At 52.1% G+C, this 13,232-nt stretch overlaps 5 protein-coding genes across 5 annotated transcripts; 3 read left to right on the top strand and 2 right to left on the bottom strand.

The window, feature by feature from the left end:
• Positions 1–523: 523 nt before the first annotated feature.
• Positions 524–1,093, bottom strand: NEUTE1DRAFT_148545 (uncharacterized protein; the record flags this gene model as incomplete). The annotated part of the gene is made up of 3 exons (XM_009855818.1): positions 524–702; positions 762–821; positions 880–1,093. The coding sequence occupies 3 exons, from the start codon at positions 917–919 to the stop codon at positions 524–526; spliced, it is 279 nt and encodes a 92-aa protein (XP_009854120.1).
• Positions 1,094–4,227: 3,134 nt separating this feature from the next.
• NEUTE1DRAFT_103590 (uncharacterized protein) lies at positions 4,228–5,212 on the bottom strand (the record flags this gene model as incomplete). Its single annotated transcript, XM_009855817.1, has 4 exons — positions 4,228–4,350; positions 4,411–4,524; positions 4,634–4,810; positions 5,180–5,212. The coding sequence occupies 4 exons, from the start codon at positions 5,210–5,212 to the stop codon at positions 4,228–4,230; spliced, it is 447 nt and encodes a 148-aa protein (XP_009854119.1).
• A 425-nt stretch (positions 5,213–5,637) lies between these two features.
• Positions 5,638–7,342, top strand: NEUTE1DRAFT_68534 (uncharacterized protein; the record flags this gene model as incomplete). Its single annotated transcript, XM_009855816.1, has 4 exons — positions 5,638–5,800; positions 5,999–6,024; positions 6,117–6,496; positions 6,562–7,342. 4 exons carry the CDS (start codon positions 5,758–5,760, stop codon positions 7,103–7,105), a joined length of 993 nt encoding a protein of 330 aa, XP_009854118.1.
• A 761-nt stretch (positions 7,343–8,103) lies between these two features.
• NEUTE1DRAFT_118067 (uncharacterized protein) lies at positions 8,104–9,210 on the top strand (the record flags this gene model as incomplete). Its single annotated transcript, XM_009855815.1, has 2 exons — positions 8,104–8,697; positions 8,791–9,210. The coding sequence occupies 2 exons, from the start codon at positions 8,156–8,158 to the stop codon at positions 8,951–8,953; spliced, it is 705 nt and encodes a 234-aa protein (XP_009854117.1).
• Positions 9,211–11,119: 1,909 nt separating this feature from the next.
• On the top strand, positions 11,120–12,507 carry NEUTE1DRAFT_68528 (polyketide synthase; the record flags this gene model as incomplete). Its single annotated transcript, XM_009855814.1, has 2 exons — positions 11,120–11,340; positions 11,407–12,507. Coding segments are annotated over 2 exons (1,230 nt in total), but the record flags the coding sequence as incomplete, so codon positions are not given.
• Between the last annotated feature and the right edge of the window lie 725 nt (positions 12,508–13,232).

The raw sequence follows: 13,232 nt of genomic DNA, 5'->3' as shown, positions 1-13,232 counted from the left end.
CGCCAACTTGCGGTCAAGAGTCAACCCAGATCCCTAGCGAGTCAACGAGCCCCAGCATCCTCCAAACTTCCATGCATCATTTCCTCGTATCGACCATGTTGATGATTGGGACGGTGATGACCGAGACTCCAGAGTTATTGAAATCCCACAATCTGACAGACGGCTTTGCTCCGGACGGGTAGAACAAGCAGATTGCCACAGCGCCGCTTTTGTTCAACCCAACTGAACCATCCGTTGGATTCCCCCACGCTCGTCGTAGCCTTGGCTGTCGTAAACGCCTTCGAAATCGATGATGGTTGGTGTGAGCGATTGCTGCTACTCCGAAGCAGGGCGAACACCTAGGTGCAGGGCCGTAGGGTGGTTGTTGTTGTTGTTGTACAAAACAAATCTGACAAAAGAAACGCCGTCGGGGCTAGATATATGGGGGGACACACAAAACGCCGTAGTAAATCAAATTAGGACGTGCAGAAATGCCATCTCAATCATGCCGATCCAGCAGCAAGGTATTGGACGACTCTCACAATCACCAGATGCTACCCCGGCTAGTTGCCGATGATGGCGATCTCGTGCTGGTGAGGCGGCTCAAAGCCAGTTCAGCGGCATCCTCTTTGGCATTTTCGAGGTTCTTGCCGTCGAACCAAAACCTGGCTTGGATAAGCTCTCCGCCTACTTCCACACGGCAAGACCAAGCAGTACGGCCGCCTAAACCAGAATATTAGCTTTTGACATTTCCTAAGCACATAAACGTATTCATTGCTTACCTCTCCGGTCCGAAACAACGTGATATACCGGAAGAGGCATCTGGTAGCTCTGGCATGCGTCTAGTTGGATGATTAGTCAATGGCACAAATAAATAACACATATCAAGATGCACCATACCCGCCAGCTTGTTTTGCCACTGGTTGGTGTTATAAGACATTATGCTGATATTTGGGTGGAGACGTAAGAAATTGTACAAGCTGTGTGCGGGTGTTTGGCTGGAGTGTGTTGATGTATATCGAGAGGGCGGGAAACGAAAGTCGAGGTCGAAAGGCCGAGATTGCAAAGTGTGTGAGGATGAATTATGAGCCGTGGATGATTGTGTGCTCCGTTGAGTGAAGGGATGGCTTAAGGATAGTATAGATGAAAATGGAAAAGAGCGGTTCGTGCTTTATTATACAATCCGTCTACCCTGAGGACCAGTAGCGCTTGTACCGTTGAAACGAGAAGGGACTGATGTGGCGGAAGTGGATTCGAGACGTCGTTGCTTGTTTTTCCCATACACCCCTGGACTTGCTGTTCCGCGTTGATTTCACGGAATATCTTCGATTGTTTGTTCGCAAATATGCAGGAGCATCAGAATTACCACTGGCAATCCACGGGCTAGTGCATCATAAGTACACCAGGGAAATTGTTCCTCAAGCGGACGGTGATCTAGGCAAGGCAAGGACAAAGTACCCCGGACAAAACGCGGAACGGAGGAAACAGAAACAAACGTAGCTACCACGGACGATGGTCGGGGATATCCATCCTTCGTCAAAACGACGGCTAGTCGGTGGATGCTAATTTGCTCACTTGAGCCGTTACGGTCCTCGTCAAAGGAATGGTAGACCTAGACTGTTACCCGGCCTTTCACCTTTCCATTCCGTTTCCTGTTGCTCATCGAGGTACTCCGTACGCCGGATACCATCGTACCGCCTCGTGACTGTAACACTCGGGAGGAAATCATTGGAAGTGGAGTGTGCCATGACACTTGACGACAAAGTCATGTTGCACCCGTACAGACCACGGCATGCTCCGACCTTGTGTGTGCTGCACGTACTCAGCCTTGGTAAACACAGACAGATCGCTGCCGCCGGAGAGCAGTGGCGGTCATCGTGGACGCACGGTAGACGGTGCCAGACCTCCACGTTGGATGCCATGGGGCATTCGTCCTAGGCTGGTCCATGACAGTAGCCAGCCAAGATGCGCCGGAGAAAGCGAACGAGAGAAACCAAAACGGCGGACAAGCCAAAGTGACGCAGTGAGATACCGATGAGACAAGAACAGTTATCCACTTTACGCAGGGTCCTCAGATGTCCGCCAACACTGAACCATCGCGACCGATGCCTCTGGCCCATTGGACGCGAGGAATCAAAACAACAAGTTTACCGTGAGTCGTCCCAACACAATTAGACGGTAAAGTCGGTGGGTAGACTTTCCGAAGGTCTTCCCTGCACTTGGTGGTCGTGGATCAGCCTGTTGGAGGAGCATGTGTAGGTGCCAAGACCACCGAGACTGACCTCTGAGTTGTCAGTGCCCCTACCTATCCATCAGCCAGGGCAGAAGTGGGTAGATCCGCCCCTCCACATGGTGGGGGATGATGTTTTTCTTTTTGTTGCGAAACGCAACTAAATTGAGAGACACGGGATTGGACCAGAGGCAGCGAGCAGGATTCTTATGTTTCAGATCCCAATTCGAAAGTGTCTGTCTGGACGGTCGTCCACTGCCTGTTCCTTTCGACAGTCAGGCGACAAGCTTTCCCTTTTGAGCTAATGACCATAACCTTGGATCAGGGTCGGCGAGACCGGACGTAGTGTATCCCGAACGATCGATGTCCACATTCGTTGCAACTCTTAGCGGCCGGCCGGATCGGAGTTTGCGTTTACGGGACCCAGACTGCTGGGCCAAGCTGGTCACCAATCTCAACCACGATGGAGGTGCATCAGCTATCGGGTGCAGAAGCAAGCAGAAAAACGTACCACATACCATTATCGCTGGTCTGCGATACAGAGAAGGGCTCGAAAAAAGAACCTCATAGCACAGAGAGTACTATTTTATTCGAGACGGATCCGCCGACGCTGTTTGTTACCGGCCCCTCGGGAGGACTCAATCGGCAGTGGCCATCCAGAGCGCCGAGCCACCTAGGTAGCATGCAATGCATGTTGCGCAGCGAGTAATGACATTGGGTGTTTTCATCATCAAGCTCGAAATATAATGACGCCTTGAGCCGGCTAGTGCACCTTGGACGATGCAAACCCACATCGTCAGATTTTCGGGGTTGGCTGTCAGTCAAGTGCAATGTTGTAGCGAACAATCTGCTTATAACGTGCAACGTGCGAGAAAACGGGTTGTTGTTTCATCACAGCAAAGACTGATATCCTTGAGCCGTGACACAAAAGACAAGGCATCATCATATCATGTTAGCGTCATAGGAGTCAAGATGTCCCCGGGATTGGCCGCATGCCTTTCTTGCCATCATACTCTTCTCATAGCCAGGTTTGTGACAGAAAGTTACCGTTGGCGAGAAGCCAACTTGGATCCTCCATAAGCGAGTACAGCCCGGTCTAAGGCGTAAATGTATCGAATGGGCGTTATTCCATTTCAGCCGGTTGTCACGCCTGTGTTAACTCTACACTAGCTCTGGGGAATCGTGGCGTTATGACGCATCTTACTGTAGGGTAGGACTGGAGAAGGGCCCACTCCAGATAGGGCAATGGACCAAAGTTGATCGATCCGCAGTTTGTAGGAATCGACCTGACACGCGGCTCGCTGGTAGCTGCTGGTTGACTAGAGTGGTGTGTCACGCGCGTCAGGAACCTTGAGGGACAGAATCCAAAAAGGAAATAACCAGCAGAGCCGCTTCCAGGATGAGAACGGGATGAGGGCCGTAAGGTCGAGTCCGGAGGCCAGAGCTGTCTGGATTTGGTCGGCCGAACTCGATCGTATGCCCCCTCTGAAGACGACGAATTAGCCGCCTGACCAATGGTGAGCGGGAAATCGGCTTCGTTCGTGCCACCGCGTCAATGTGCGTACCACGCCGACTGGGCATGAACGGCGCCGGGGGGGTAAGAGTGGTACAGTCGGTTAATCAATGCGGAAGCGCACAACCGTCGGCATATGTTTGGTATCACTATGGGGTAGGTGAGTGTTTCAGAAGAACCGTGACAGCTTTGACATGGTGGTTTATCCAATCCCGATGGATATTGGGCCGAGTGGGCAACCGTGTCGCTTGAGGAGCGGTGGCCGATTTTGGAGTCGGAGAATATCTGAAACAAGCAGCTTGTATGGCCTGGGCCCCCAAGGAGCCTTGTGAAAGGCGATTTGCCGGAAGAATGGCGATGGAGCTTTTCAACCGTAGCGGAGGATGGGCGCAACTCGTGGCGCTCTTCCGTGTCATGTCGTCGTTGGGTCAGGAATGACAGCCAGACCTTGGTGGGCGTATGTCGTCGATTTGATGCCGCAGTCAGATCCCGGAGCGTTGGGCTTTCATGCGTCGGCGAAGAACTGTCTGGGAACCCACAGGCCCGGGAAGACTGATGGATTCTTGCAACGGCCTTGCTGCCCCGTCGGGACAGGGCATTCTGGCCAACTTGGGAGTTGCCATGCAGACTAAAACAAGAAGCCGTGAGTTTGCCTCGGTGACGGATACGCCGGTGGCCGTGCTGCCACAGAGGGCGGAAACTGTGTCGTGATGCGCACGGCAGGATAAGTTGGAGAGGCCGCATCGTTGTATGGAACGGCGTGCCAGGGGCGAAGGTGGTGGGCTGCAGACGGCGCGGCTTGCTATTGCACAGTCGACTTATTTGTCCAGTCGCGTTCATGGAAGAGAATGATTGCGTTCATTCACGTTATATTGCCGTCCAGCTTTCAAGATGGTGAAGTGTAGGCGTACAAGACGGGCCGGCCTGGAACGATCTGGAGTCCTAACATGGTTGGCATCATGTCGGCGGCCATCCACGTTGTCCTTGCACAACAGGAGGAAAGGCGCTCCAAGAGTAACAGTGATGTAGCGCCATTGGTTCCCAAACCACGGGAAATCGAGCGGCGGTGGCTTTTCCAGCGATTCATCCTACTCGAGTCGATCTTGTACTGGTGATGTGAAGAGTCTTGATCGCAGTTGGTGGGCATGGGTCGAGGTAGGTAGCCAAGCGAGGCAAGACAAGTTGGACAGAACTTCAAATAAGCAGAATCGTAGAAAGTTCCGGCCTCAGTCTGGCTGGTCAAGGGAACGGAGAATCAATGTCCCGATTTGTTTGTGTGGTGAACGGAAGTGGAAGTGGAAAACGACTAGGTTGACGATAAATCTCCGTCGTTGTCGAGTTCCCTTCAGTTGTGCGGGAGAAATAAATCTCGAGACGCATCGATGCATTAGGGCACACGCTGGAGTTTCCTTGCCATATAGAGAAGGCTCGGCTTCAGGTGTACCTGCCTAACTTACCATGATAGGGCCAACGTTAGTTTTGCAACCCATCTTCGTTGCCGCTTGGCGGTGGTTGAGCAGCCTCGTGAAGAAGGCACGACTCGGGTACGCAGTCCAACGATTGAAAGAGAAGGATCTCGGATGACGGGAGTTTCAGCACATCACTTAGACAACTTGAATGCTCCAGGGATGTAAATTACCCAACGCCCGTACGAATAATACTACTCCGCTGAGACTTACAGTACCTAGGTAAGCTAGTATTGTAGCTGGCTGTTGTACCCCGCATATACAACCGAGGTATGGGTAAGGAACAGTAATCGTACAACTCGATACAAACCAGTAATCAATATTTGAGACGTCGAGTTGCCTCGGCATCATTAATGTTGCATTACCTATTGGGCGGCTTTTACTCACCTGACTAGGGACGGTCCGCCATTTCAATAGTCGGCAAATCTAACCTTTATCAAAACTGTCTTCATCTTATCGCTGATCTTTCTTGACCGTGTTTGAGTTTGTTTCTGCTTCTTCCCTTTTCCCCATCCTCTTTCTGAAGCGTACTTACCGTTGTTGCTTCACCGATACCGCACACAATCAAGATGCCGCTGCAGACTGAACTTACCCGCCGACTCGGCATCACAGGTACGTACTGCTACAGTACACACTCGTTCCCCTTCCAGTCCACATGAGAACCTCAATGGCCAATCGGTCAAACATTCACACTGTCAATCCTCACCTCGATCTCCCACGTTTCATGTTGTTATTCATAACCATACCTTTCGGGACACGACGATTCGATTCTGTCCTTGGGCTGACATGCTTTGTTTCAACTCGCAACAGTGCCCGTCATTCAGGGTGGCATGCAGGTAAGTTCGTTGTTCTTGTCTTTGCTTTTTTTCTTCTTCCCTCCCTCCCTACTGCTGAGGCACACAAAAGACGGGAGCTAACGTGTCAACAGCATGTAGGAACAGCCGAGCTGGCCAGTGCCGTGTCCAATGCCGGCGGCCTGGGTATCATTACTGCCTTGATCTTTCCTGAGCCGGAGGGTCTCCGTCAGGAGATTCGCAAGTGCAAGAAGCTGACGACGAGGCCATTCGCCGTCAACATCACTCTTCTGCCTGCCCTTGTCCCCCCTGACTATGAGGCTTACGCCCAGGTTGTCATTGATGAGGGTATCAAGATCGTGGAGACTGCTGGCAACTCTCCTGGTCCCGTCATCAGCAAGCTCAAGAAGGCTGGCGTCACTATCCTCCACAAGTGCACCACCATTAGACATGCTCAGTCTGCGGTGAAGCTCGGCGTCGATTTCTTGAGCATCGACGGTTTCGAATGTGCCGGGTAGGTCAAGCCATATACCTCATTGCTCCCCTGTTGACCAGTCTTGCTTATGCCACATATCACAGCCACGTCGGTGAGTCGGACATTACCAACTTCATCCTCCTCAGCAAGGCCCGCCAGACACTCAATGTACCCTTCATCGCCTCGGGTGGCTTCGCCGACGGCCAAGGCCTCGCTGCTGCGCTCATGCTCGGCGCCTGCGGTGTCAACATGGGCACTCGCTTCCTCTGCACCGTCGAAGCCCCCATTCACCACAACATCAAGGAGGCGATTGTCAAGGCGCAGGAGACAGACACGGCGCTTGTCCTCAGGCGCTGGCGCAACACCACCCGTCTCTTCAAGAACAAGGTAGTGCGGGATGCCCTCAAGGTGGAGAAGGAGAGCAAGACGGGCGAGTTCTCCGAGATTGCCCCGTACGTCAGTGGAAAGCGCGGCAAAGAGGTCTTCATCAACGGTGACCCCGAGTATGGTGTCTGGACTGCGGGTCAGGTTATGGGTCTCATCAATGACATCCCGACCTGCAAGGATCTCATTGCGCGCATCGAGAAAGAGGCCGAGGAGACAATCAAGGAGAAGGTCAAGCTTTTTGCCGCGCCGTCGAAACTATAGAGCCGGTCATAATTGAGTTTCGACTTGCTGTGCATGCTTGGATTTTGTCGGTGTTTGGGGCAAATGTATTCTTTTGGTTTCCTATTTTCATCCTCAATTTCTTTTTCCTCTCTCCTTGTATGTGCCGTGCAGGTAATTTTGAGGAGTGGGGACTGGTGTTTCGATACATACAAATCCCAAAGCAGTCGCCTGCTGGGGCCAGCGCATCAAACTCAGTAAAGCCATGGATTCATATGACATTCGTGAATGACCTTTTTTTTGGCTTCAGATCACCTTTCAAAACTGAACTAAACTCATTGACCTTCCAGATTACGGCTCTACGTAACGAAAATTGCAAGACGACGTTGACGGCATAACATGACAACCATCAACAACAACCCTAACCCGAAGGTCATTCCTCACGCTAAAACCCCGCCCTTGGGCACGCGATGGAGCGTTCCCGATTTGACTCCAATGGATGGCGGCACTTCATTCCTGAACAGGCCAACCCTTGCATGACTCCACGGCTGGCACGCAATTGCCAAGCCGTTTGGAGAGCCGATGGGTCCTCCCCCGAGTCAAAGGCGGAGAGGAAGCTAGAGAGACCTCGGCATGTGCTCGCTTGGGCAAAGTCGCAGCCGAAACAGTCCAAAGCTGGCATCCAAGAAGAAGTGACCAGAAAGAGTGAGTGATCAGCTATTCTGTTTGAATTTCAAAGTCAAAGTGCGACTTGCGCTGTTCGTGAACCTATTTGCCAACTGAATTCGTGATCAATTACCGTGATACGAACCTGAAAGGTCAACCTAATTCAAACCCCCCTCTGAAAGCTCAAGTAACTTGGAGAAAGTCTGACCGCCAGCTCAGCTCATCTAACTTCAGCTACCTATAACCTGACGGACTTGTACCTGAATAACAACAACCCGCCGCGACATCCGACCCTCTTCCGATCCGGAACATTAAACTTTCAACCCAACCTCAACAACAACGAAACAAACAAACCACCAATTCCAGACACCCGCGTAAACCCGTCGAATTCACATCCCCAAACTATAACTTTGAAGAAGAAAAAAAATGGTCGCCGACGCCCTCGTCTACCACCCCGCGGTCTCGCACTACCTCAAATTCGTCGCCACCACCGTCGGCCGCGACAAGCTCCTGCGTCTCTTGCAGTACTTTGCCCGCTTCTACGCCTGGTACCTGCTTCGCACCAACAAGCCCGCCTCGGCGATCCAGCCATGGGAGACGATGAAGAAGCAGTTTGGCCTGGTGCGCAAGGTCATGCGCGCGGGCAAGAACGTCGAGCACATCAAGGCCGCGGCGGTGGCGGCCGACAGCAAGAACGGCGATCCCATTCTGCGGTACCTGGCGGTCGGCCGCCAGCTCGGTTATGCGGGTTATTTGACGTTTGATCTGGGTACCTTGCTGGATGCGACGGGGATTCGCAAGACTGAGAGCGCGAAGAGGCTGGCGAGGGAAAGCCAGAGGTTCTGGGTCATGGGATTGAGCTGCAGTGTGATTGCGCAGGCGTACACGCTGTGGAGGTTGAGGCAGAGGGAGGCGCGGGTTGATCGCAAGGAGGGCGAGGGTGTAGTGGAGGCCAAGAGGATTGAGGTGTAAGTGCTCCCCCCCTGCTCCCCTATGCTTTTGTTACTTGCGACAATGCGCCTGAGAGACATGATGTTAACGATACTTTGCGAATGTTATAGCGAGCGCGCCGCCAGCCGTATTCAGCTTACTTCGGACCTTTGCGACTTGACTGTTCCCTTGTCGGCCCTTGCCTGGGTCAACTTCGATGATGGCATCGTCGGTCTTGCTGGTACCCTCAGCTCTCTACTCGGCATTTACACCCAGTGGAAGAAGACTGCTTAGAGGGCAGGTTCTACATGATGATGAAGAAGAGTCACTGCTACGCATGAGGAGGAGGAAAATGGGGTCTTGTTGATCTACGATGAGATGATGGGAGGTTCAATGTTCAATGATGAAGATGGATATATCTTTTGGGTGGTTTACTGGGACAACAGCACGCGTAATTTGTTTGACTCATTTTCCCTTCTAACGGTGTCATGTTTGTTGATAATGTGGCAGCCTTCATGATCGGATTTATTTTATTGTTGTTAACACCTTTGCCCATTGACCAGTTTCGTTGTCGTTGATGAAGCCGTTCTTTTCCTGTCGTATGCCTCGCGCTACGGGCCTTTGATTCCTGGTGCTTACTCCGCAACGTTGTGATTGATGGTTTAGACTGGTGAGTTTCCAGACGAGCGAGGGCACGACTCTATGACCCTGACATGTGAGTCTGACTGGGAATGAATGATGCGTGATCAATGTGTGGATCATCACCCATGCCATGATTCGGTTTCATGTCTCCGGCCCGAGGACTTGGGGTTCCGAACCCCGGAGGAGCGGATCGAGGCGCTCCCCCACCCGCCTTATCCCGGTCTGGGGGCCGTGGGCCGCTCCAAATTCCCCGCATGCATCCGGATGGGATGGCTGTTCATCCGTTCTTGTGCCTCCGCAGTCTGCAGTGTGCCCTACCATAATCGGATGGCGTTTGTTACTTAGCATGTTGATGTCCTGCTCCCCTCGGAGCATGCAGCATTGTTTCAAAGTATGAGGCGGATTTTATTTTTCTACAGAGCTCCAATCTTTGCACCATCAACGCCTCCCAAGAATCCCATACGATGCATCGTTCGACCTCCAGCTTACCACGGTCCCTTGTCATTCGACACATGCATGGACATCTTGCCGCAACATTGATAAGGATCCTGCACGGAATGCCCGATCACCCTCTGAGATTTGTGACACAGATTGAACCTACCATCTTGCAAGAGGAAGCTAGTGTGTAGAGCATGAACCACTCAATATTCACCCCAGTCGATGTTTTGCAGGTCAGAAGATCCGGAGAACCAAAGTCATGACGTCTCGCGGCCGGGATCAGATTAAATTGGGAATAGCGTCGTTTTATCCGCACGTTATCAACCTTCTTCAATCTTGACTCTCAAACGTGTTGTCCGCACGGAGCAAGACATGTTCTACCCCATGAAACGCCATGGTCTTGCTCAGAAATCCTTGAAATACGACCACATGGAACAGTCTGGAGCACAGATTCTTGAACATAAGCATCTCTCATATTAAATGAAAAGAGAAAAAAGATCAATTGTTGAACAAAAGAAATCTCCATGAGCGGGCATCTGGAAAGTGCGGGGCTCTATCATGCCTTCCAGTTTTTTGACAGCTTTGGATGAGATCAACATTGTGCACCACTAACAGCCCCAGGTAGTTCATCCATTGCTCCTGTTGAAGGTTTTGCCCCTCGCGTTCAACTTGACACGTGCTTGACTTTTTATTCCTAATGAACTATCACTTCTCCCTCCTCAACCTCCCGGCCAGCCCCTCATCCGCGGTGTTGACCATCGCGAGATCACTGTGCGGGCGGAGATCTGCAGGTACAGTTGCAATCGCCTTGATACAGGGAGCGAAGCACATTCGCTGCCCTGTGATTGACGGAGCTCCATCCGGCGCGGCGTTTGAGAACTGAATAGCAACCCCACCTGATTTTCGATCGCAGAGTCCAGACAAAGCGCTTCCCCTGGCAATGAGGTAAACAATCGCGAACCACGGCAGTGGACCAGGATCCGAGGCAAGGATACGGAGGAGCTTCAAGCTATCCTGGCAGTCGAGACAAATCGGGGGTTGTGGTCACACAATCGATCTTGCTTTTGCTGTTGGACCACATAAACTGACAATTCCCATCGATGTCTACTAGGTTCATCACACTGCATTGAGAGAGACCTTGCTCAAAATCCCATACCCAATTGACCGGTAATTCAACTCGTGTGAGCTTCGTTTGTCCCCAAGAGAACTAAAGATACCTTGGTGCAGTTGCGATACAACACTGTGTGTCATTGCCAGGGAATATCTCAACTGTAACTCTCGCTTCTACCCCGCCGTCACATAGATAAACAGTCTTGCGCCCAGTTCCTAGCCACCAACCTACAACAACAACAACAAAGAGAAGACTCCAAGAAACTAAATCACAAAATTTGTTGATTCCCAATACTAGAGAAGACACCTATTGGACAACCACGGCTCTTTCTCTCCAACAATTCATCCATATCACCAACAATGGCTGCTTCAACTGCTGCCGGGGAGCTGGGGCTCTCCATCACGGGCTTGGGAGTCCAGTATCCTCCATACAGCCTCGGTCCAGACGCTATCGACATTCTCAGCAAGAGATACCACCCAGAGTCCCCAGCGTAAGCTATCTTGGTCTTTTCTTGCTTCGTGCTTGTCAAATAGGTACTGATTTCGCTCTGCAACAGCATGAAGAAGGTCCTCGCCATCAACCGATACACGGGCATTGATCATCGCTCCTCGATAGGAAACCCTGACCACCCGCTCGTGAACAAACCCAACCCACCTACCGTCAATGAACTTCATGAGGTCTTCATGTCCGATGGCGTTCCTCTCGCTGTAGAAGCCTCGCGAAAGGCTATGGCCGAAGCGCGGGTAGTGCCGGCTCAGATCACACACATGGTCTCGACGACATGCACCGACTCGGCCAACCCGGGCTACGACCACTTCGTCGCAAAAGAGCTCGGTCTCAGTGACCGCCTGGAGAAGGTCCTCCTCCACGGTATCGGCTGCAGTGGTGGTCTCGCCGCCCTTCGCACAGCGGCGAGTCTTTGCCTAGGCCACACAGCGCGCGGTAAGCCAGCCCGGATTCTGGTCCTCGCGCTTGAAGTCTCCACGACCATGGTCCGCAGCGAGCTAGAAAGCATCAACGCATTGCAAGAAACTCGCATTGGCATCGCCTTGTTCAGCGACTGCGCTAGCGCCGTGATCCTGTCCAACGGCATTGGCGAGGCACCGGGCAAGCCCGCGATCTACGACCTCTTGGGTTGGGAAAACCGCGTGATCCCGGACTCCGAACACGACCTCGGCTTCGACGTCGACCCAATGGGGTGGAAAGTCGTCTTGTCTCCCCGAGTCCCAGTACTAGCCAAAGCCTCCCTCCAACCAACCTACGCCGACCTCCTATCCTCTCTCAAAGACCAACTCCCTTCGTCCTACCAGAAACCTGCCGATTTCGACTGGGCAATGCACCCCGGCGGCGCCACCATCCTGTCCGGCGCCGAAAGCGCCATGGGTCTGACACCAGAGCACATGCGCGCCTCCTACGACAGGTACATCAACCACGGCAACTCGAGCTCCGCAACCATCTTCAGCGTTCTCAACCGGCTCAGGGAAAAGGACATGGATGCTCTGGCCCCCGGCGGCAAAGTAAAGGAGTATGTCGTCGGTTGCGCGTTCGGACCAGGGATCAACGTTGAGATGTGTATGTTGAAGCGGAGAATGAACGCCCCAGCAAGGACGACGGGTTTGGATACCCCGCCGGAGACGGATGATAGCGAGGGGCCGGGGCCGGGGTCGAGTGCGGGGAGCGACGATGGGGAGTCGATAGAAGGGGGCGAGAAAGAGGAGAAGTTTATTAGTGAGGCGTTGGACAATGTTGAACTAGACTGAGATGGATGGATCACACGATGGGGGGTATGAACGGTTTTCGTTTGTTTTGATTAGCAAGCAGGCTATCATATGTCAGTAAGCAGGCGGGTGTTTATAAAGGAGTCTTGATGTAGTTCTTTCTTCTTCTTCGATACCTTGATGGTTTCAGAGGTTATGGTCGGGCCGGCATTGCTCTTTCATATTCGTAGCAACCCGGTTTTTCTTTCGGCCTTCGCCCTTCTTCTTCTTCTTCTTCTTCTTCTTCTTCTTTTTTGTACGTCGACTTTTACCAGCAAAAAGAGAAAGTAGAAGAACTTGAGAAAGGATTCAAAGGAAGAACAACGTAGTTCGATTGAAGTGTGGTTATGTAAGACGTGACGAAATGTTATAACCCAATTGGGGAGTGCAGTGGTGGTGGTGGTGATCCAACAAATGAGGGCTGACCTACATTCAATACATATACGAGATGGTGTCATGGTGATCAATGTGGCCCATTGCTCGGACTTCGAGTCCTCTCGGATATATATATATATATATATACGCATCATGGGTAGGTATATAATGTAGAGCCATACACATGATTTGTCACTACACCACTTTACTTGCCCCCCTTTTGGTCGAAAGTTTGTTTAATGGACGTTGT

The sequence above is a fragment of the Neurospora tetrasperma genome (genome assembly GCF_000213175.1).
Source record: "Neurospora tetrasperma FGSC 2508 unplaced genomic scaffold NEUTE1scaffold_6, whole genome shotgun sequence".
Classification (NCBI taxonomy): Eukaryota; Fungi; Ascomycota; class Sordariomycetes; order Sordariales; family Sordariaceae; genus Neurospora; species Neurospora tetrasperma.
This window is presented reverse-complemented; position numbering and strand designations above follow the sequence as displayed.